The sequence below is a fragment of the Eschrichtius robustus genome, chromosome 8 (genome assembly GCF_028021215.1).
Source record: "Eschrichtius robustus isolate mEscRob2 chromosome 8, mEscRob2.pri, whole genome shotgun sequence".
Classification (NCBI taxonomy): domain Eukaryota; kingdom Metazoa; phylum Chordata; class Mammalia; order Artiodactyla; family Eschrichtiidae; genus Eschrichtius; species Eschrichtius robustus.
The window spans coordinates 25,590,054-25,616,100 of NC_090831.1; the positions used below are offsets into that span (position 1 = coordinate 25,590,054).

The 26,047-nt window shown below is 34.0% G+C and overlaps 1 protein-coding gene across 3 annotated transcripts in view; it reads right to left on the minus strand.

Annotated features, from left to right (window-relative positions):
• Positions 1-21,747: 21,747 nt before the first annotated feature.
• HGF (hepatocyte growth factor) overlaps positions 21,748-26,047 on the minus strand; it is a 78,791-nt gene continuing 74,491 nt past the window's right edge. For all 3 annotated transcript variants that reach the window (XM_068549933.1, XM_068549934.1, XM_068549932.1), the window contains 4 exons: positions 25,293-25,439; positions 24,704-24,810; positions 24,437-24,582; positions 21,748-22,012 (listed from right to left, as the gene is read on the minus strand). In XM_068549933.1, the coding sequence (XP_068406034.1) occupies positions 21,836-22,012; positions 24,437-24,582; positions 24,704-24,810; positions 25,293-25,439 (577 nt within the window). In that variant the 3' untranslated portion in view covers positions 21,748-21,835. The remainder of the gene's footprint in view (positions 22,013-24,436; positions 24,583-24,703; positions 24,811-25,292; positions 25,440-26,047) is intronic.

Below are 26,047 nucleotides of genomic sequence, written 5' to 3' on the forward strand. Positions count from 1 at the left end.
TCATATACTATCACAGCCCTTTATCACCTTTACTTTTTAACCTTTAGAGCCCGTTTTCCCTCCCTTTTGTAAAATGGTGATTATATATCAACTTGCATGATAGCTGGAAAAAATTCATACAGTATCAGGTACGTGGCAGGTGTTCAGTAAATATTTTATCACCAATGGCTTTTATTCATAGGGTTGTTATGAAGATAATATATTGAAGACAATATATCTATGTATAAAACTAAAATATAGAATGATTTCAGATATAAGAGAGAGAAATTATCCATAAATCTGATCATGGAAAGATGCACATGATATATAGTGTTGAGCATACAAAACAAAAGTATATAGTATTATATGCATAAGATACAATTTGAAAGATATATGCCAAACTGTTAATATAATTTCTGTGATGATTGGTTACTTTCAATTATACCTTATATTGTTATATTGTTCTGCATCTTTTGCATTTTTTATAGTTGTAGGCATGTTTTACATTTTTATTATAAATACGAAACTTGGTAATACAAACACACACAATTTATTTTGCACTAAGATAAGACACAAAAGATGGCATTAAAAAACAAAACACCAGTTCCTTTTACAAAGGGATCCAGCTCACAAAAATGCAAAGGGGAAGTAGTGGCTTTACCTCAATGATAAGGTTGACATTGAGAAAGTCCAGGGGAGGGTAATGGAAGAGACATACGGAGCCATGTTTCCACTCGTTTATGGTTGGTCACTGACTACCAACACTGCTGCCTTGTAAGGACCGCAGAGGCAATCTGTGTGGCTTACAATTAAGTAAGTAAAGATAAATCTCCTCCTTTATTCTACACGGAATTAGAAGCAAAAGTGGTCAGGGACTGAGGTGATAAATAGCATGAAATTAAACTTCAGCATGTGGCACCTGCAGTGACACAAGAAATATCTTCAGAGACTCCAGCTAGAGTTAATAAAGTTTTCATCATTTTCAAGTGATAAATTGATGGTGTAAGATTATGAAATGGATTAATATGGAGTTATAAAGAGTCTCATTATGAGTTGCACAAAAGAATGTTGGCAATGCTAAAGGGGAAATTGCTATTTTTTCATGTAGATGAGCACTATGATTTTCTCTTTTAAACACTTTATGAACTTTTTGCATTTGTTATATTATGTTTTTCTGGTTAGAAAGCCCAAGGCTGAGAGGGAACATCTGGAAAAATACAAACTAAAATTACCTGCTAATCCAATACATCATGTTTAATTTCTTTTCACCCTCAATTGAATCTTGTCTTTCTAAGATCAACCATAACACTCTACCTGCCAAATCCTATAGCCCCTATTTCTTCCTTTTTCAAATGTGGGTGCTTGCATACACTATAGAGTAATAAAAATTAGTACAAAGTAGCAAGAATAATTTGAAATTACTCCTTTGTTCATCATCTTATGACTATAGTTGTCACCATTTTGGTTTCTTGCCATCCCACAGTTTTCTTTTTCACTTTTATTTTTACTGTGCTGTATATATAGACTTCATAAGCACAAGCATTTTACGTGTAACCTCAGCACATGTATTTTAATAGCAGCAAAATATATCGATGAGTTTGTACTATATATTACATCATTCTAAAGCTGGCTAATTAGGGTTTTTTCAGTGTTGAAATATTATAAAATATTTAAATATGATAAATATATTTGCATGCTTTTTTTCTCTCTATATATGTAATTGTTTCCTTAGGCTAGATGAGTTAGACTTCTCGGCCATGCTATCAAGAATCCATAATAATACTTATAGTAAATAACTCCCTGACACCACTCACCCTGGCCCAAACCAGAGTTGCCTATGAGAGGTAGGTAAGCTCTAAGTCAACACCTCTTTATTTGGAGTATCTGCCTAGCTGAAATTTAATTTTGACTTCATACATGAAACCACCATTTGTTTTCTCATTCCGTAGAATCTTTTTTTCTTTTTTCAGCTTTACGGAGGTATAATTGACAAAAATTGTCATAGAATCTTAATGCTTATTGTGTGCTGTTGCTGACTGACCTTTCAAGTAGGGGTCTTAGTGTATCTTTTAGTTGCAATCCTCTGACACGTAATTCTATCAGTCAAGATAGACTAGGTTATGTCATGGTAATAAACAAAATGAATATCCTAGTGGTTTTCAAAACAAAGCTTTGTTTCTTTTCACCCCACATATCCATTGCTAGTGGAAAGAGCATGGAAAGGGACATCTTCGGAGTGAGAGAGACTTGTGGTGGGGGGGGGCATTGAAACTCTAGCTCTTCTTGGAAATCAAAGTTGGAAAAAGTGTTCCTATTGTGCTATATGAAGAAACCAAAACACATGAAGCCAGAAAACAAACTACTCATGATGCTCCAGTGACACTTAAGTTTTCATGTGTTATTGATGGACGTTTAAATTCATCCAACCCAATGTGAAGGCAACTTGATTATATGTGTGAAGAGCTTCAAAAATATTTATCTCAATAATCCAATGATTCTTTTTCTAGAGCTTTAAATAGAAATTTTGACCTGTTTGTCTGGCAGATATGTCTGTTACCGAAATAGCTGGAACTTTGGTGGGGTTTTTTGCAAAATTGAGAAAATTTATTTAAAATCGTGTGATTTAAATTCTGTTATATGCAGTATTTGAAATTTGTTTGGGTGGCGCAGAGGACCCTCAAAGTAACAGCTATTGTGGTACATTATGTTATTATTCATAAATGTTCCCTCCCACTCCCTGGGGAAGGATTACACTGTCTCTCACAGATGCAGGCTTAGCCACGTGACATGCTCTCATCAATGAACTGAACGGAGAAGTGAAATGTGTTACCTGTGGGCAGCAGCTTTAAGTCCTTTCTGCAGTGATATCTGGCAGGGGTCCAGACTGAGGCTTTTCCATCAAGCTGCCTAGGCAGAGCTCCCTATTACGTTTAGAATAAACCCATACTCCTAACCATGGCCTACAAAGCTATATATGATCTGGCTCCTGTCTACCTCCAAACCTCATTTCACTACTCTCCAAACTCTCCTCCAGACACTCAGGCTTCCTTGCTGCTCTCGTTCTCCAAGCATTTGACATTTCATGTCCTTTATTCTGTCTTCCCTCCCCGTGGAGCACATCTTTTTCCTCCCTATATTTTCTGTCTCTACTCAAATATGATCTTCATGAAGAGAGAGTTCTTCCCTGATTATAGATCTAATACTGCAGGCTTTTCTTCTTGTTTATCTTCCTACTCTTTTATTTCTCAGTTCTAAAACCATTGTTTTTATATTTTAAAAAATCTGTTTACTGGTTTACTACCTGGATAGTTCACTGCTGTGTTCCCAGTGCTTAGAAAAGTATCTGACACATAACATCTGTCCAATAAATATGTGCAGGTTAAATTAATTAACAAATGTAACTTAGAGCAGGACCAAGTTTCACATTCTTGAATAAATTGTTTGTTGTCTTGCTGCAAGAAAGTTTCATGAATATCAACAAGCAGAAAATAAATTAACTCCTTGAAACATATACTTAAAAACCAGGAAGGCAGACCATATAAATACAGCAACAACACTAGTATATCTGTCAAAATAGATGTTTTAGCTATTTCATCCTGATATTATAAAAGACTGAGAATAAAGCTCATGTCATGGTAGAGCAAGATGAAAAAATCTGTGGTAAAAAGCACAAATTGGTTGTGAACACTTAATAGCTATCAACCATGCCTACTTTCTAATGTTCCATTAACTTGCAGCTAAAATGAAGATATACAGATTATTTTAAAGATTAAATTAGAAAACTATATTCATTTCTTACTCTAGTGTCTGTCATATAGGAAGCACTCAATAAATATTAGCTGTTTTATATTATCTTTAATAAATATGCTTTAAATTTTGGGTATATAACACATCACTATTTTGAAGTAGATTGCCTAATCATAAATATTTTCCAAATCAAATGTCTATTTAATAATGAAAAAGTAGGCATTACACTAGATATACACTTTAACTTAGGATTTGACCATTGTAGAATAAAACTTTCTTCCTCATAAGTACATAGACTCCTGACACAGAGTGTCAGGCTTTGGTGATATTTTTTATCTACTACATGTTTTATCACAAGAATATAAATATGTTTGATTTAAATTGCAACAGTTGCTAGAACATGCATAAAAAATATTACTCCACTTTCTCTCCTGCATAAAATCCATAATTAGCATAACTATCCAACATACAATCGAATCACATGAGTGTCGCCTGAAGTACTCATGACAAGATGTTAAGTACAGCTTTGTCTTTCTAATTTAAACAAGATATTGTTTATCAGGCATAGAGGGAACATACCTCAACATAATAAAGGTCATATATGATAAACCCACAGCTAACATCATATTCAATGGCGAAAAGCTGAAAGCATTTCCTCTAATATTAGGAACAAGATAAGGATGCCCACTCTCACCACGTTCATTCAACATAGTTTTGGGGGTGCTAGAGACAGCAATCAGAGAAGAAAAATAACTAAAAGGAATCCAAATTGGAAAGGAAGAAGTAAAACTGTCACTGTTTGCAGATGACATGATACTACACACAGAAAATCCTAAAGTCGCCACCAGAAAACTACTACAGCTCATCAAAGAATTTGATAAAGTTGAAGGATATAAAGTTAATATACAGAAATCTGTTGCATTTCAATATACTGGCAACGAAGTATCAGAAAGAGAAATTAAGGAAAGCTTCCCATTTACTATCACATCAAAGAGAATAAACTACCTAGGAATAAACCTACCTAAGGAGGCAAAAGACCTGTACTTTGAAAACTATAAGATGCTGAGGAAAGAAATTGAAGACAGCACAAACAGATAGAAAAGTATAATGTGTTCATGGATTGGAAGAATCAATATTGTTAAAATGACCATACTACCCAAGACAATCTGCAGTTCAATGCAACCCCTATCAAAATACCAGTGACTGTACACTGACTGTACAATACATTTTTCCCCAGAAAGTACACATAATAAGAAGTAAACTGTATTAAAAAGTGAAATTTCAAGAGTACGATCAGATGAAAACAGTAAAAAAATGAATATAAAAGGAGAATATGGGAGGCTACAAATTTTCTTTAGCATATATTCCCATTCTCAGTCTGAATAACATGGAATACTTATTTGAACTGCTTACGAATACCTGATTGTCCCTTTCAGAGCCTGATCCTGTCATTTAAAGAAAATGCTATTATTAGTGATTTAGATAATTATGTCAATATTCCTCTAAGTGTTAGAATAATACTAATTTGTTATCTTTCCACCCTCCCCCTCTAAGCCCTACTACACAAGGAAAAGAGAGCTATATGTTAAGCATTCTCCTCAAAAAATTTAAATCTTTTCTTTAAAAAAGTAAATCCTCCCTATCACAGAGTTTGCTAGCATTCCCCAAATCCATTCTCCATTTCTCCCTTAGTAATAGCGTCTGCGATATTCAGCTTGGCACATGGAGTCTGAGATACCACATTGTCCTAGTCACAGTTTCAGCTCAGGTTTGGCCATGTGACTACGTTATGGCCAGGGGACTCCTGGGAAGTGCTCTTAAATGCAGGGTGGCTTTCCATCCTTCCTTTCTCTTTTCTGCTGTCTGGAACACAGACTTGATGATAGAACTTCGAGCAGCTATTTTGGACCTGAAACAGAGCTGAGTACTGAGAATAATGCAGCAATAAAATAGAATCCCTAATGATTTCCTTAATTTACCATGCCAACACTGGACTCCTACCTCCAGATTGCTTTTATATGAAACCGAAATAAACTTATTATTTTGGATTTTTGTCAGTTGTAGCCAAACCTAATTTTAACTGAAAAACCCACACCCATGGGGTTTTCTTTTGTATTAATAAACAAAAATATTACTATCGGAATACTTGCAAACTATAACAACAAAAAAAACAACAGAAGTATCAAAAGTATAGACAGTTAATTACTTAACTGGAGAATTAAGGTGATCCAAACTGCTACTGATTAACTAAAAATCTAAAATTAAAATAAAACAAACCCAAGGTCATAATTATTTTAGAAAGCATTTATGTGTACAGTTTTCTAAATTCCATTTCATGGAAGGGAAAGCAAAAATATCAGAATCTATGGTTCACTGATAAAAACCTGTTCCCCCTGCAGTTGTGAGCATATTAGGTGACATGATGTGGAAACAGAAGCTCCAAGGAAGAGGGATCAACTGTGAGAATAATGTCACAGGAGTTTTACGTGTGACTGTTGTTCAAGCTCCAAGGGGCTAGGCCCAGCTAACAACTACAGAAATGAGATTCTGTTGCTTCAGGGAAAGTAGGTTCTTTAAGGATATCCATCTGAAAACAGATGGAACTGATCTAGAGCAGTGTTTTGCTCCCAGACAACAGGGCTGGCAGAAACTGAACAAGAAAGTTGGACCCAGCCAGTCAGCTGGTTGGGATAAAGGACAAGAGGAGGCTACACCTAGGGTCAACCTCAAAACTTAAGAAGTTAGCAAGCCACAGAGATGGTAGGCAGAACTATTTCAAGAAGACAGACCATGACAAAGTTATTGAGGAAAGAAACAAAGAAACAAATAAAAACAAAGAAACAAACAGTAAAACAAAACGAATCACTTCTTTAAAGCAGCAACCATGATATCTGTTTGCCTGAAGCAGAGTTAACTAGGAGGGAAGAGGTATGGAGTGAGCTCTGAGGTCACTCAGGAGCTTGGGGTCTGCATCCTGGCAGATGGAGAGTCATATGTATGTTCTGCCTTTGTCATATGTGCCTTTTAAATGGATCACTCTATCAGTATGGAAGAGGATGGCTTAAGGGAGAACCAATTTGGATTTAGCCTTTTAGGATACTGAGGCAGTGGAGGGAAATAATGAGGGCTTCAACCAGGGAAGAAGAGGTAAAAAGGAAGAGGAATGATCCTTTTCAAGGCATAATTAGGTGTTAAAATCAGCACACCTGGAGATCTGAGCAGTGGGGAAGGGGGAGAAGAATGGTATGAGCCAGGGCCCTCACTATAAGAAGCCAGGGCTCTAGTTTGGTGGGTTTGCAGATGGTACTGCCACAACTGGAATAGAAAATAGAAGATATTGGAGGAAAATCAGGTTTAGGGGGAAAGAACCTGTTCTAGGTTTGGAAGATATTGTCTGAAGTACCTATTGGACATCCAGGTGGAAAGAGGCACAGGAGTTTTGTCTTTCTGAGTAAACCTCAAGAGAGCATTTTGGACTCTCGATACACTAAACTCAGTGTAATGGCCAGTTACCCAGGTTTGGCTGGGGCCTGTGACAATGGCAAAATGATAAGACTACCCTTTTTTGGTCGTAGCTATGGCAAGGGTCAGAGCAACGATACAGTGTGAGAGAACAACAGCTATATGCAGTCTATAATGCATTACAACAGGTGGAAGACATTATAATAGGCCTATGTGAGTCATCGAGCAATGCAAAAACCCACTATTCAGGATCTAGAAGAGCTGTGCACGGCATACAGGACCCCCATCGACATTGATAGTGACCAAGGAACCCACTTTACCCACCACAAAGTTCAGGAATGGGCCTCTAAAAATGACATATGCTGGCATTTCCACCTGCCCTACAACCCCACTGCTGCTGGGCTAATTGAAAGGATGAAAGGACTACTTAAACAACAATTGAGACAGGAAATCTATAACCGAACATTCCAAGAGCAATCGTCCCAGGGCCTATGCCAAGTTAACCCAGAGACAACTAGTCAACACCATCCGAGTTCAACTGTTGACCACCAAAGGACCACTGCCAATTATAGGTCAGGACAATAACTCGCTTTTGCACTTACCACAGAATCTTCCCCCCGAGGAACATATTATAAAATGGCCCTGAGACTGGCAGTATTCGACATCAGCTGGGGTGACTGAGTGTGGACAGGTGGTGTGGTACTGCAGGCCAGGACGAAAACCACAGACCACTATGGATACTGAAATGATTTGAGATGGAAACACCTGCCAAGACAGTGTGTCTCAGAAACATAAAAAGAAACCTGATGACCAAGGAGCCTTCATAGCAGCTTTGAATGAAGACCTTCAGCCCTCTTTCACATAAGAGAGAAACAAAATTTATAAGTCATTTTATCGATAGTTTCTTTTATTTGCAGAAAAAAAAAAAGTAATGCTATGCATTACAGTGCATAGCACTGTAAGAAAAATCCAAAAAAAATTCATTTGACTAAAATGTGTGCCACATTATTGTGAGGTTAATAAAAACAACATTTTTCAGTTTGTCGTTACTATTACCAAAAAAACTCCACAAAACTCAGGCTTATCCAACTGGACATCATTGACCATATGCTGAAGTGATAAAACTTGAAATGATCCAGAGGCCACATTTGCCAACCCTACCTCTTCCCCCAACAGGACTATTACATGAAGCAGAGACTGCACGCTTCCGAGACAGGATCACTACACTAAAGTAGGCCTTTGTTATGTTTTTAGACGTGAATGTCCTGAGAATGCTCATGAGGTACATAGAGGCAGAGTTTGAAAATTCAAACTGATGAATTAAGGTAGCTGAGGAATATATAAATCATGTGTATAATATTGGGAATTATAAGTACTATTTTAATAAGCCTTTAATCCCGATGTATAACTTTGTATTTGGGAAGTTTAGAGCTAGAGTTTCAAACTCATCTCCTTAACAGGTTGCACAACCACAGAACAGCCCTGACCCTAGAGGAGGAACTGAAAGCAATTCTAATCTGCAAATAAAGCCAATCTTTTAAAAACTGCTTTAAAAAATAAAATCTCTGGGTGAGGAACTCTTATCAATTTCTGAATTGGTTAGCCCAGTAGGTTTATTTCCCCAGGGGTTGGAAAGGACAGTCCTGTGCACATCATTTCATCTTATGCTACTGCTTGTTAGCATGTGTTTTTGCTTCTTCTGCATTTCAGTTCCATTTTTGCCAAAAAAAAAATCCCCCAGCTTGTCCTTAGAAGGCTTCTTCCCAGTCAGAGATGGGATCAGATCACAAACTGAGCTAGGGAAGGAAGCCAGATGACATCCACCTTGGCTTACTCCTTGTGGTGGAGTTTTCTAGATCTCTACCTGGGATGGCCCTCTCTGCCAGGAATTAGGCCAGATCCCTTTAGGCTGTAAAGTAAATTGGACGTCACTTTTACTTGGGCAGTATTTTAAGTTTTTGTTAACCTTTCTTTTAAAATTCTTTTTAAGTACTGTAGTTCTTTTGAGGTTTTGACTAAATTTCAGTATTATGTATTTTATGATCTCAGTTCAAAATACATAAATAATAAAACCAAGGTTTTGAATTTTAAAAAGGAGTAGATTTTGTTTCCGGGATAGGCTCTGCCTCTAGATGTGTGACCCTAGATAAGTCATTACACTTTTCTCTCTGTAAATTGACAGCCTTTGCAGCTATCAAAGTCTATGGTTTCATGGAGTATAATGCAAAAAATAAATATTAAATCAAGTTTTTCCCAGGACTGCAGTGGCCCTTTGTAAAAGGTTATAATTTCCTTTGAAGGTTTTTCCCTCTTTCATATAACACCCTCTGGTATCTGCAATAAAGGACAAGCACCATTACTACTTTTCTCTGTTTCAAAATAAATTCTGAGTTCTTTTTCCCCATTGGGGCCCCTTTGAATTCTTACCACTACATGTTTCTCTATGGTTCCTACTATTTGTATCTCACAAGGCTGTTGTACTTTTTTTGTCAATAGCTATATCCACCTCCCCCATCAAAGATAAAGAAACCTCCCCTGCTGAACTAGCTCCTTACCCCACTGACCTTCAACTCCGTCATAATTAGCATTACAAGCAACTCATATTTTAGCCATTCATATTTGAAGGTGAGGAAGCCATGCTCCTTTAGCTGATGCCTCACAGAGCTTTGGGCAAGGCCTGCTTGAAAAGCAATTTGACCGCTGAATAGCTTTTTGCTCATATAGTTCCCAGATGATGGCAACGTTTCCTTGTTTAAATAAGAGTTTCCCCCTTTGCCGTCCTTTGCTGGAAAATAATTAAATTAAATACACATTAGACAAGCTAGAGTGAAAGAGTCAAGCAGAATTAATATTGAATATCTGCCCGTAAGTATGTTCTTATTACAAGTTACTTGAACACTTCCTTTTCTCCAAAATGAATATAGAACCTGCCTATATAACTTCGTAATGATGATTAAATGAGATAAAAGAGAGTCTGGCAAATAGAAAGCACAGAATAAACATTATCTATTGTTATTAGATCATCTTCAAATACAATTAAACACTTATCATGATAAAACATTTACCAGTATTGCGCTAGCAAAAGAAACCTTTATAATTTCATCTCTAAAAATTGTTAGTGTTCTCTCCCTTTGAGAACTTACATTATTTCCTGGATAATAAATGCGTAAACCTCTCTGAGTCTACCAAAAGTGTCATAAGATTCTTGGGAATGTAAGGAAAAGGGGGCAGAATTTAAAAGATTAGGAACCTGGAAAACTGAATAAAAAGGGGAAAGATGAAAGAAAAGGAACTGTAAACTTAGTTAAATAATTAGTAATGCAATGATGGAAATGTTCATAAAATAGAAAAAGCTAATATTCAAATTGGCAGGATTTAAGGCTACAACAGTATAGAAAGATTGAGGGAAGATGAGCAAAAAGCTCAGTGAAATCTTACCATATGCTCCAGAAGTTATTCACACTTCTCAGTTAACACTTTCAGGTTCTTGTTTTATGCTTATCTCCCAGACGTGCCTGTATTTAGAATCAAGGTAGAGGCCAAGTTTTATTTATTCACTCTTGTATTCCCAGCACCTAGCCCTATCGTAGTAGGTGATCAATAAATATGTGCTGACATGAAACAAGTGTATGACAGAGGCCAGTAGAAACTACCTCCCCGACACTACAACTGAAGCAGTTTGGAGATGTTACTATTTTAATAGCAAACAAAATTTAGAAATTATAAAGAGATTGTATTTTGGAACTGAATGAAAAAATATTCTGCAAGCAGATAATTACTGATACATTGACTTAAAAAATATTTGTCATGTAGTACTTAGCTGGTACTGAAGATAAACGTGTGAAGAATTTAAATCTAGCCCATGTTCTCATGGAGCTTACAATCTAGTAGGAGAGACTATGCAAATAACAATTTAATTAACTGAGATAAGTGTTCTGAAATAGAAGTGCATCATACTTTAAGATGTGTAACTGGGTCAGGAGTTGGGGGGGTGGATAATTTGTGACATTTAAGCTGAAGGATGAAGTTGGCATTAGTCAGGCAAAAACTGGTGGGTGGGGGGTAATTCCAGGCAGAAAGAATAGCAGATGCATAGACTTTGAGGAAGTAAAGAGTTTAGCCTACTCCCGTAATGGAAAGAGCCTGATATAGCTGAAATACAGTGGACAAAAGGAAAAGAGGTAATGGATGAGTTAAACAGTCAAGGACAGTTCATATAGACATTCGTAGGCAATAGTAAAAAGTGTCTTTCTGGACTGTAGTTTGTGCAAACCAGATTGATGTGCCTTTTATTGAAAAGAAGATTGAGGGGAAAAGAGGGAGTAGTGTTTAGTTTTGGATTCATTCAGTTCAGATGGTGAGAGCACATCCAAGTAGTGATGTCAAGGGGACAGTTGAACTTTTGCCTTTGTGCCTCCATTTGATACCTCAGTTCTTTCCTGTTGGGCAGTCTTGCTGAAGTTCCAGCCAAGTTCACTTGTATGTTATGGCAGAGGAGAAGATGCTAAAGCCCTTGAAGGTGAGAAGGGGGTTGTAATATTTTACAGAGCAACATTAATATATTGAGAATTTTGTTTTTCCCTGTTGGGTCACAGGTAATATACAATTGAGGGAGGCAGCAAGTAAAAAAGGAATAGAGAACATGAGAGAATAAAAATGGGACATTGACTGTGAATGTAGACAATCTACACTCATACTCTGTGTTTGTTAAGTTTAAGATGACTCATTATATTTAGTCTTTACAAGTGGATTTAGGAAATACAAATGATTGTGACTAAGAAGGAAAGAGAATAATAAAGGATAATGCTTTAGATGAAAAACAAATACCGTATGCTAACACATATATGGAATCTAAAAAAAAAAAAAAAAAAGGTTCTGAAGAACCCAGGGGCAGGACAGGAATAAAGACGCAGACATAGAGAATGGACTTGAGGACACGGGGAGAGGGAAGAGTAAGCTGGGACAAAGTGAGAGAGTGGCATGGACATATATACACTACCAAATGTAAAACAGATAGCTAGTGGGAAACTGCCACAGAACACAGGGAGATCAGCTCAGTGCTTTGTGTCCACCTAGAGGGGTGGGATAGGGAGGGTGGGAGGGCGACGCAAGAAGGAGGGGATATGGGGATATATGTATATGTATAGCTGACTCACTTTGTGATACAGCAGAAACTAACACGCCATTGTAAAGCAATTATACTCCACTAAAGATGTTAAAAAAAAAAAAAAAAAGCATCCCAGCATCTCTAAAACTTATTCAAGCCCCACTTTGTTCTCAGCACAGCTTTTAGTGTCCTGCAGAATGGTGGTCCATGACAGACTAGTTTGGGTAAAGCTTACCTAAGTCAATGATGAAATATTCCCTATTTTAAGAAATGTCCATAGTTAAGAGGTTCTCAGTTTTCTTATTCATTTTTGTATTCTATAGTCTTCAGAACTAGGGAGTTCTACCTGATACCTAAACTGTCTGACAGAAATATCAATCTTATTTTTCCCAAATTCTTACTTTCTTAATCAGAAAAATCTAAGCATTTATTTCCTCTCAGAATGACTCTGAACAGCCAAAGAAAGATGTTAAATCATATGTGCACCTTCTCTTCTCTACTTTAAAGAGACCTAATTAACTTTTATCATTCCATGGTGTCAAATTTCCACTTATTAAATATTTTATTATTATTCTTTTATAGAAAATAAAGTTTTAGGGTATAGTCTTATATTCCATACTGTCATTGCATTTGGATTTTAGCCACGTAAAAAATAAGATATCTGAAAAGTAGACAATATCTTGTAAAGTGCTAAAAATATATGGAAAAGAAACACGAAAATCCTTATCTGCCTTTTCTCCATTTCATTTTATTGTAACATATTACCTGAGTAGATTTCTCTCAATTAAGAAAACTCATCAAATGAAAATCCTTTGCTAATTATGTAACAAAATTGTGAAACTTCTCAATGCACAGCAGATGTCATATTTGCACATAAGTATTGAGTGGACTATTGTTGACTCAGAATTTTTTTGCAGTAATTGACATAATCCTTTTCCCCTAAAAGTTATGACATCAAGGCTTCATAAAAGAAAATCAGACGGTAAAATATTCACCAACATAATCAACTTTATATTAGGTTGTATGAGGTAAATACCTGTATCCATTGGCGAACTAAAATCTAGTTTTCCATTTTTATTTTAATAACTACATTTACAAATATAAATGTAAAAACTCTTAAAGTTAATAATTCCTCTCTTTTCCAGCTGTATGTTCTAGTGTGTGAAATACAATAAACTATTTTTAAATAGTCCCACTTACTAATTCAAATCTAAATAATGCAGTTAAATATAAAACCCCAATTTCTTAACCTTCAGTGAGAGTTGCACAATTTTTACAAACACTACAAAATCTCTGGATAATACTGATAAGCCCTCAAAAAGAGGATGGATTATAGAATATCAATAATTATAAAATATATATTGGGTATTACATGTAAGCACTGTGCAAAATAACGAATATACAAATATTAATAACAAGATATTGCTGATACCTAAGTGTCCATCGACAGATGAATGGATAAAGAAGATGTGGCACATATATACAATGGAATATTACTCAGCCATAAAAAGAAATGAAATTGAGTTATTTGTAGTGAGGTGGATGGACCTAGAGTCTGTCAGAGTGAAGTAAGTCAGAAAGAGAAAAAACAAATACTGTATGCTAACGCATATATATGGAATCTAAAAAAAAAAAAAAAAAATGGTTCTGAAGAACCTAGGGGCAGAACAGGAATAAAAACACAGACGTAGAGAATGGACTTGAGGACACGGGGAGGGGGAAGGGTAAGCTGGGACGAAGTGAGAGAGTGGTATGGACTTATATATACTACCAAATGTAAAATAGATTGCTAGTGGGAAGCAGCCACACAGCACAGGGAGATCAGCTCGGTGCTTTGTGACCACCTAGAGGGGTGGGATAGGGAGGGTGGGAGGGAGACGCAAGAGAGAGGAGATATGGGGATATATGTATATGTATAGCTGATTCACTTTGTTATAAAGCAGAAACTAACACACCATTGCAAAGAAATTATACTCCAATATAGATGTTTAAAAAAAAAATAAAAAGACATTGCTGATGTCTCCAAGGAGCTTAAAGTGAGTGGAGGTAGACTGAACATTCAAAACAAAGCAGAATACATCAGCTGACTTTATGCAGAAATTTTGCAAGCCAGAAGAGAGTGATAAAATATATTTAAAATGATGAAAGGAAAAACCTAAAACCAAGAATACTCTACCTGCAAAGCTATCATTCAGATTTGAAGGAAAAATAAAGAGGATTACAGACAATAAAATGCTAAAAGAATTCAGCAGCACTGACTTTACCACAACGTTAAAGGAATTTCCCTAAGGGAAAAAAGAAAAGACCAACACTAGAAAGATGAAAATAATGAATATTGTTTAGCATCCACAAAAACATGTGGACGCTAAACAATATGCTACTACATAACCAATGGATCACTAAAGAAATAAAAGAAGAAATTTTAAAATACCTGGAGAAAATGAAAACAAAAATACAACAATCCAAAACCTGTGAGACACAGCAAAAGCAACTCTAAGGGGGAAGTTTATAGTGATACAAGCCTACCTCAGAAAACAAGAAAAATCTCAAATAAGCAACCTAACCTTACACCTAAAGCAACTAGAAAAAGAACAAACAAAACCCAAAGTTAGTCGAAGGAAAGAAATACTGAAGATTAGAGCAGAAATAAATGAAATAGAGACTTTAAAAACAATAGAAAAGATCAGTAAAGCCAAGAGCTGGTTCTTTGAAAAGTTAAATAAAACTGATAAACCTTTAGCCACATTCATCAAGAAAAACAGAAAGAGGACACAAAACAATAAAATCAGAAATGAAAAAAGAAAAGTTACCATCAACATCACAGAAATACAAAAGATCATAAGAGATTACTATAAACAATTATATGCCAATAAAATGGACAACCTCGAAAAGATGGATAAATTCCTAGAAACAGACAATCTCCTAAAAGTGAATCAGAAGAAATAGAAAATATGAACAGACCAATGACCAGTAATGACTTTGAATCAGTAATAAAAAACAAATCCCCAACAAAAAAAAGTCCAGGACCAGATGGCTTCACAGGTGAAGTCTACCAAACAGTTAAACAATTAATACTTATCCTCCTTACACTATTTCCAAAAATTGAAAAGGAAGGAACACTTCTGAAATCATTCTATGACCAGCACCACTCTGATACCAAAACCAAAGACACCATGAAGAAAAAAAAAAAAATACAGGCCAATATCACTGATCAACATAGATGCAAAAATCCTCAACAAAATATTAGCAAATTGAATTCAACATTATATTAAAAGGATTATATACCATGATCAAGTGAGATTTATCACAGAGATAGAAGGATGGTTCAATATCCACAAATTGGTCAATGTGACATACCACATTAACAAACTAAAGAATAAAAATCATATGATCATCTCAATAGATGAAGAAAAAGCTTTGCCAAAATTCAACATTTATTTATGATAAAAACTCTTAACGAAATGGGTAGAGGGAAATACCTCAACATGATAAAGGCCATGTATGACTAACCTACAGCCAACATCACACTCAATGGTGAAAAGCTGAAAACATTTTTTCTAAGATTAGGAACAAAACAAGGGTGCCCACTCCTGCCACTTTTATTCAACATAGTATTGGAAGTCCTAGCCACAGCAATCAGAGAAGAAAAGAAGTAAAAGGAAACCAAACTGGACAGAAATATGTAAAACTGTCACTATTTGCCGATGACATGATACTAGATATCGAAAACCCTTAGACACCAGTAAAAAGCTATCTGAACTAATAAATGAATTCAGTACAGTTGCAGGATATAAAATTAACAAATAATTCTAAAATTGTGTGGAAATACAAAAGACCCCAAATAGCCAAAACAATCTTCAGAAAGTAAAACAAAGCTGGAGGTACAGTCCTGCATGATTTCAAACTATACTACAAAGTAATGGTGATCAAAAGAGTATGGTACTGGCACAGAAAAAGACACATAGACCAATGGTTTGGAACAGAGACCCCAGAAATGAACCCACACTTATATGGTCAATTAATCAATGACAAAGGAGGCAAGAACAGCCCCTTCAATAAATGGTGTTGGCTAAACTGGACAGCTATATGCCAAAGAATCAAACTGGACTACTTTCTCACGTCATGTACAAAAATAAACTGAAAATGGATTAAAGACTTAAACATAAGGCCTGAAACCATAAAACTTCTAGAAGAAAACATAGGCAGTGTGTCTTTCACATGGATCTTAGCAATATTTTTTGATATGTCCTCAAGGGAAACAGAAGCAAAAATAAACAAACGGTACTCCATCAAACTAAAAGGCTTTGGCACAGTGAAGTGAACTATCAACAAAATGAAAAGGCCAACTGAATAGGAGAAAATATTTGGAAATGATATATCTGATAAGGGGTTAAAATCCAAACTATATAAAGAACTCATTCAACTCAACATCAGAAAAACAAACAACCTGACTAAAAAATGGCAGAGGACCTGAATAGACATTTTCCCAAAGAAGACATCCAACAGGCACATGAAAAGATGCTCAATATCACTAATCATCAGGAAAATGCAAATCAAAACTACACTTAGATATCACCTCGCACCTGTCAAAACGTCCATTTTCAAAATGATTATATATAACAAGACTTGCCAAGAATGTGAAAAAAAGGGAACACCCATGCACCATTGGTAGGAATGTAAGGTTTTACAGCCATCATGGAAAACAGTGTGGAGGTTCCTCAAAATATTAAAAACAGAATTAACATACGATCCAGCAATTCCACTCCTGGGTATATATCCAAATAAAATGAAAACATTAATTCAAGAAAAATATGCACCCCTATGTTCATTGTAGCATTATTCACAATAGACAAGGTATGGAAGCCACCTAAGTGCCCATGGATAGATGAATGGATAAAGAAGAAATCGTAAATATATACCATGGAATATTACTCAGCTGTAAAAAAAGGAATGAAATCTTGCCTTTTGCAACAACATGGATAGACCCTGAGGGTATTGTGCTAAGTGAAATAAGTCAGATAGAGGAAGACAAATGCTGTATGATTTCACTTACATGTTGCCTCTAAAAAAAGATAAATGAACAATCATAATAAAACAGAAAGTCATAAATACAGAGAAAAAATTAATGTTGTTGCTGGGTTGGGGGGGTGAGTAAGGGAGCATGGGGGAAATAGCACAGTATAGGTTTAGGATAGAATGGAGTTTTAGAAAAGAGTGTAAAAAAATCAAAATTTAGAAAAATCGAACAGGATATACATTTGAAATATCCTTACTGACACCGAAAAAGATTGAGTACATATACTCTGCTTGGACCATTATCATCAAGAAGATTAAGTATTTTATAATGGGCTCTAGAATTAGATACATTAATCATCACTTGAGATAAGTATCTATGCCAGAAAAATTAGTAGAGCAACCTTTTGGAGGGAGAGGCAGTATAGTATAACTTGAAATAGGCAATGGTGTTACAGAACTCTTTTTGTTTAGATCAGTTTATAATTAGTTCTTCCAATTTTGCTTCCAATTTGAATGAAATGAGTGAATTTGATTCATATTTATTCTGAATTTAATGCATATTTTGAAGATATATTCCAAATTGATTAATTGAATTATAATTCCCTTTGTAATATATAGTGATATGGTAAAGAAATTCAGATGATCATTCATGACAACACTATATATATATATATATTTATATATAAGCAAATTATATCATAGTACCACTCTAGCAAATATGAAGAATGAATAATTATATTTTGTAGTGGGAGAAATTGAAGTGCATAGAGATTAATAGTTTACTGAAGACCACTGATATTACCATAGATACAAGTTGGAATAGAATAATATTTTTTTGTCTTAGTTCTATAGACAGGTTACATGGCATTTCTTGCAACAAAGTATACGTAATTTCTGTCAATGAGATCATTGTTGTTGTTTTCTGCATTAGGCCCTAGAGCAGATTCAAATATATCCATGTATATAACTAAAATAAGAAAAAGAGAGCATTTTGATAAAATATTTTATTATCATTAATAATAATATAATCATGGTTATAAAAATAACAACTTTATTAACTACAGAAAATGTATATACACGTCATAACCACAGTGTTCCCCTTTTGGGTAAGCATCCAGCTATACCACTCAATAGGCAGATTATCTATTTCCTATTTACACACAAGACAAACAGTCATAACATCCACAGTATTCCATTTTCAGTTTCCTAAAGACAGAAACTTTCTGTGCAAATGGAAATGAACCTACTTAAAATTACACTGTCAAGATTTTCAGGGTCCAGAGAATTTTAACATTTTTTTTTGTATTAGTAAATTCTTAGCTGAAAATTCAGTTGAATATTGAAAGATAAATTCTTATTGGATTTTATAGTGAAAAGTAATTTATTCATATAAAGACTATATCTCATTTAAAATAACTTTATTTCTCAAATTAAATACGGGATATAATTGATTGAAAGTAGTTCTTTTTTGGACCAAGTCAATTTAAAAGTTTTTTAGTATGAGAGTTTACTAAAATTCTTTACCTCATGATCCCTATATTGAAAAACCATTATTTCTTTTTAAAAAATGTTTACAAACAGCAAGAAAATTCCTGACAGCAATTTCTTATTTCTTGACAGTGTTTTTTTCAAGAGAATGTTGTGGCTATAACATTCACTTTGTACAGTACCATTGGTACCAACAAGAAATATTCACAGGAATAAGTGAAATACAATTTTGCTATCACATGTCATTATTGTTATTTTTCTTGCCTTCCAGTGTCTCACATTTCCCATTGTTTGAAACACTTAGATAGCAAGCAAGAGCCTGTTAATACTAGAGATTGACTCAATATAAACCATTGTACTGAGGACCTGCCCACAGCAGATAGGTAAAAGTCATTACACATTTTACAATAAAATTAAAGAAGTATACAAAAGGATTATCATCCCTTCTGCACGGCAGAGGCATTATGACAAATATTTTAATTTTACATTACTATTCCTGGTAGACATAAGAAAATGTCCACAATTATAACAGCATATAACCATTATTCAAACAGCCAAAATAAAAATAACATTGAAAACTTCTCATTTAAAAGATCTTTTTTCCGTGACTCGAAATGGATTTTTAGATAAATTGGATTTTTAAATTTTTTTTTGTAGTTTATTAAGAAAAGAATGCCCAGGAAATAGTATCTTTCACCAGAGAAAAATGACATGATTATTCCCTGTTGTACCACCTAAAATAACATGGGTCTTGTTCATCTTGCTTTTATTATCAATTCCATAAATCTCCTCCTATTAAAAGGAAACTCTCAAAGAAAGAACTGCATTTTACACATGTCTGATGGTTTGTTGGTGGTCTTGTTTTTACCCTTTAATAAAATGGAAAACACTGAGTTCAAAATGTCTATAAAGTTAGCTTCATTTTGTATCTAGGCCATCCCTATCTCTCTGTGGAAATTTAGAGGAAAAGACATAAAAGAAATATTTTAAAATGTGAGTATTTAAAAGACTTACAATTCAGTAAATGTTTTACAAATATCATTAATATGTGACAATAAAATTTTGCCATTTAGCAAGAAGAAACTGAAAAATACTTTAATATTTAGACAATATGCCTTTGAAATTTCTGTATGTTGATTATAATGGTATATTACACAAGGGAGAGAGAAATACAATCAGATAAGCCGGTATGGACTAGCAACTTGTTGGATCTCTCTTTGCTTTCACTGTTTCTTGATACCAGCACAGATCTTATTACAGAAAATAAATAAATAAAATGGCATAATTTGGAAAAACATTTCTGGATTTGCTGCCCTATACTCTGTGGACTAAGCTCTTGAGTAAAGTGAAAACCGTTTTACTCAAGATGGAACATTGTCTTATGGAGCTTTTAGAGCATCATTTGAATCCCTGGCCTTAATTGAGACCATCCAAAAGAAACAAATTAGAGAAATGGAAATACTAGATTCAAAATATTCAAATAATTATTTTTAGAGAACTTTTATACAGGAATATTTTGTGAAAATTCAGAACCTATCCTATTGCTCTTTGTTATTTCATTTCTTGGCAAATACATTATCTTTAGCTAATCATGACTAATAAAACAATAAGTATGATTTGGTTGTTATCATACAGAATACAAAATCTGAATATTTCCCATGCAATAGGAAAGATCTATGTAAAATAAAGATAAAATTAAGATTTTTTGATAAAATATCTCATTCAGCAGATTTAACTGTACTTTAAAAAATAACTGAATACAGAGTTTAGACAAGCTAGTTCCTTTCCTTTCCTTTTACATTTTTTTCCTTTACTTGACTAAAGTTTTATTAGGCTAAAAGACTTCCAGGTAGAGAAAAGTATTTTGACTTCTTTCTTCAATATGTATTTTAATGCATAATTTGACAAAAAGCTATTTACAAATTTTGGAGACATGGAAATTTTCCTCTTAAATATTGTTTTTAATTTAAAGAAGGTGAGATAGAAGCCAATCACAGCAGCAAGTCTTAGAGTTAACATATTTAAATACATTTTAAAGACCAAAACACTTTTAAACTTCAATTAGTCATCTCAGAATTTTTTAAATACTTTAGGAAAAAAGATCTAAAAACATCTTGCATAAATAATTGTCCCTAAATTTGAAGGAAAGAAATAATACTAATACACATATTAGCCTCTTCTCTTTAAGAATTAGAAACTACGTAAAATAACTTGGATGATAAATATATGTAAGAACCTATGTTAGGTGTTATTTAATTTCGTAGGTCATGACCACACCTCACATGCCAACCAGTGGAGGTCATCTGCAGATTATGGATGGAGGATGATCTAGTCACTTCTATCTTGCACCTTTCCTTAATATTTCTACTGGTCTTTAGAAATTTTTACATTTTTCTTAAGGAAAAACTGTAAGTACACAATTTTAGAACATTTAGGGGTTATATTAGATACACTACAATTTGAACTGTAGTGCATGCACATGTGTACCCAGGCATTTGTGTATAGGTATATGCTTTTGTAAAGAGTATATGTACCAGTATTACAGGATACATGGTGAGGAGAAATGAATGAAATATAATGTATGGCATATTAAAGGTAATATAATTTAATATAGAGTTACAATTTAAGGACACAAGATATAAATTGTTTTTGTGAGGTTGAAATAATGTTTAACTTATGGCTTATTTATTATTGAGAAACTAACCTTGGAAAGCAGCCGAGAGAGATTAGTTGATCTTTTCCATTATATCTTTAGCATCCAGCAATTATACCTTTGCATTTTTTAATCCATTCAAGTATCTTCAGGAGATATGTTACTACACTTGCATGTACCTTAATTCACTTCAACATTTACAAAATAACACTGACAAACAAAACAACAGAAAACACCCATAAATATTAGTGAGTATCTTAACAAACATGACACTCAAGTAGTTGTCTTGGGATTTTTTAAGTTACATTTTAATTCCATGTTCTCTGAAATCTTCATGTAAAGGAGAATTGTATTATTGGAAGCTTCAGACACAGTTACATCAGCTACGACTGTGGTACCTTATACGTTAATATAATTTTGTGTATCCATTTTGCATAATATGCCACTCGGACAAAAATACCAGGACGATTTGGAATGGCACATCCACGACCAGGAACGATGACACCAAGAACCATTCTCATTTTATGTTGTTCACAAACCAGTGGGCCACCATAATCTCCCTAGGAAGAAGACATGCAACAATAACAACAACAAAGTATTATTTTAGAAATAAAAATTGACAATTCATTAACATTTCCTGTATCGATTTATATCTCAAATATACATATGTGCAAAAAAAGAGAATAACTTCAATTGAAATATGAAGACATAAAATTGATGTACTAGACCATGGTTGTCTTTCTGTTGGACTGAGATAAGTACAAAAGTTCAAAGTGTTCTATCATGTGTAGTTATCATTTAAGTATGACTTGTCTTTTCTAAAATAGTCACTCATGTTTTAAAGTGGTTTTTGCCTTTGTTGAATGCAGACTAATTAACACATGACCATTGATAGCTCTTTAAGAAGATAGATTTCATATTTATTTTGACTTTCTTCTGATGTTCAAAGTATGTTCAATATAGAAAATTTGGAAAATGTAGAAAAATACACGTATCCAAAAACTCACCTGTAATCATACAGTTTTAATGATTAACCCACATTAAGTTTTCTCCTATTTCTAATTTTTTTCCTTTCCCTCAATCCTGCCCCCAGAATGATTTTTAACAGTTAAATAAAAAACTTGTAGGTGGTAAAATAATTCTGTTTACTATGTGGAAATTGCTTTTCCAGGCAGAAAGAAGGAATGTTTCTCCACTTAGTGTTAGTAGTTAATATAGTTATATTTATATTTTTTTCCCCTTTGAGGAAGGTAGTCTGTGATATCATGGCATTTCTTGTATGGTAATCCTGTTGTATCATCATATATAGATAGGTGATAGATAGATGAAAGATGAATAGATTGATAAAGTGATTCGTGTGTATATTTTTATATACATATGTTTATACACATTGTTATATATGATCATTAAAAAACGCTGCATCACTTTTTTGTGCCATGTAGCCTTCCTAGGATTGCAGTGACTAATTTTTGGCATCTTTGTATTTAGAAGAAGAGTGCTTCCGACTATCTTAATTTTCCCGCAGTAGTGATGTGATGAGATAAAACTAAACTACTGCAAAATTTAGTTCTGTAATACAGGTGGAAAGAAGAGAGCTATTAACATTCTACGACAGAGAAAATCAAGGTGGGGGTGAAATAGAAGGTAAAACACTAAGGAAAATAGTTTATTCAAAGAGACTTCATATAAACTCTGCCACGGGTGTTAATCCGGTTTTTAAATTAATGCACCAGTGATTACTGATATGAACTCTTCAAATCAATTCATTTTGAGAATTGATTTTGAGGGACTTTCACTAAATGTGATGCTATTGCTATTATACAAATGTTTAGGAGATTTCCATTTTTAGGTGTCTGGATTTCCCTGGTTTGGTGATTATATTACCCTGTTTCAAATATCAGTGATGTAAAAAAAAAAAATTCTGGAGGATGAGTGCATTTTTGAGAAGAGGCTGAATCAATTTGATTGACTGTAAATATAGATAAAAATAACAAATATGTGATAAATTTTTCAGTGCTAAAGTTAGGAATCTAAGAATGTATAGATGACAAACCAGATTACAGGCTATTCCTGAAGAGCAGATGTCAAAGTAGTAATGGCAGTAGGGCTGGGATAAGTGCAAGCTTTCTAAATATCTCAAAGATCTGGTCTAGCTCAAAACTTTGTGTTTACAGAACTCAGTAATAAGTAAACAAATAGATATATTTATAGATAAATAAATAATTCTTTCTCCTAGTAGATTTTCATTTGTGATGAAAATCTTAGTGATACTGATTTACTGGAAAAAACACCAAATTTGAAAGTGGTTATAAACACATAATCAGTTTTTAATTGTATTATTTTAATGCAATTTTTAAAATTCATTAACTTAAAAACATCAAAAATCACAGTTTAACAGCTTGTCTATGTGAAATAGGGATAGGAACACTGCCAAGTGGAAAGAACAGTTGCTTAACAAATGAAAATGTCCAAGCTCTTAAAATCATAAACTTTGACCTTTTGGTTTTTTAAATAGAATTTGTTTAAACACACACACACACATACACACACACACACTGGCTTAACCAAAAACATATTTAAAAGTTTAAAAGCAGGCATGTCTCTCTTACTAAAATTAATAGAGTTAAGTTAGAATTTGGGAAGATCAGATACATTTAGAAAAACATTAGAAAAATGCAAGCTATTGTATCAAACTGCATATTGTATACTTATAATTTGAACAGCTTTCTCTTAGAGTTTTGGCTGTATTATTTTCTTGTTTTTTGAGAGACAAATGTCATCTTCGTTTGCTGCTAATGAAACATGGATTGCTTCACTATTTAGCTAAAAAAATGTACAAGGATAATAAGGGTTATCTTTTTCAATTCCTCTCTCTTAGAACAGGTTGGTGTACAATGATTCTCATTTGAGAAAAATAGAAAATACAAACACAAGAAACTATGCTATCTATCACATACTCCTTATGTAAAAATCTCCGTTTTTACCTCGCATGGTCCTGATACAATATTTTCAGCCCCAGCACATATTTCAGACTCATTCAGAGTCACCTTCCCTTGATGATATTGGCTGCATTTCTCATTCCCCATAATATAGAGATGTGCTACTCGTAATAGACCGTCCGAGTTGATCACTAGAATGGCGCAAAATATGTACAGTTAATGAGCACAGGGTAAGGTAAGAAAAATAAACAAATGTAAAATATTTTTACAAAATACATATGATATTGCCTTATCTTTCTAAAAATAGCTTACATCCAGTGTAGCCCCAGCCATAAACACTGCAAGTGGTTTTTTCAGGAATTGTGCACCCATAATTAGGTAAATCAATTGTACTAACAAAATCATCCAGAACAGCAGGCCTGAAAAGAGAAAATATAATGGTAAGTAACCTTGATTGGATTCAACACAAAATTAACATATTAAAATGTAGTGTGAATGTTTAATATGATTCATTTTGAGAGAATAAACAATTTTGCTTCGGAGTAGGTAGTAGAGAAATGAATATTTACTTACAAATATTTAAGAATAAATGGTCACTGCTATTTTTTTAATCATTATTTTACCTGTTAAAGTTATCATATAATTGCTCACTAACCTTTGGTTTTAGAGCAGGCTGATCATACTGTTGGTCCAATTTCATTTATTCACTTTTGAAAAATTTGAAAATGCCCCTCTCTCTGCCTCTGTACACACACACACACACACACACACACACACCCCATGTGACATATGCTTTTATAATACATCTACATGAGAGAGAAAGAATAAGAACATAGTTGAAGAAAAAGCTTCAACAATTCCATTCTATGTTAAAAATATGAAACTATCTAAAGGAACTCACCTAGCAAGCTTCAGTAATACCAGATCTGATCCTTCCGGCCCATATACCAGTTGGGTAACATTTAGAACCTGTTTGCGTTTCTCATCTCCTCTTCCATGGACATCATGAATTCCAAGCCAAGCTTCATAATCTTTCAAGTCTTTGTTTCTAAGTAAAAAATTAACATATAAAATATAACTTTAAAATATGTAATATTAATCACATATATTGTTATATTAGCTTATAAGGGCAGATAAATAACCTAAATTTAAACTTTAAAATATAATAAAGAGCAACACATTTGTTACGGGAGATTCTGAATACTACAAGAACATATAAGCAGGAAGAACCTTTAAATTGCTGAAATTCTAAATGGCTTTTTTTTTTCGAAAACTTGCTTATTCTTGCTAGAGAGCAGGTCATTTATGAGACATTCTCAGGTAAAGCACATTACAAGAGTTATAATTTATTGCAAATTTTCCTTTTTATCTCAAATGTGTGTGTTTGGTTTGTTAATAGGGATTGAATATATATATATATATATATTTTTTACAGGGATTGAATATTTATACTAACAAAATCAATGTGACCTTAATGGGAATCAAGGAGTAAGCTTACAAATGCTACCTCCTTATCTTTTCCTTAGGCTAATTTCCATTGAAAATTATTCTCAGTATTATTCTGAGGCTGGTTCTACATAAGAAAGAAGTGAGGATTGAGAGAAGTTTGTTGATAATTGAGAAAAAGAATATCTAGAAATATACAGTGCAAGAAGG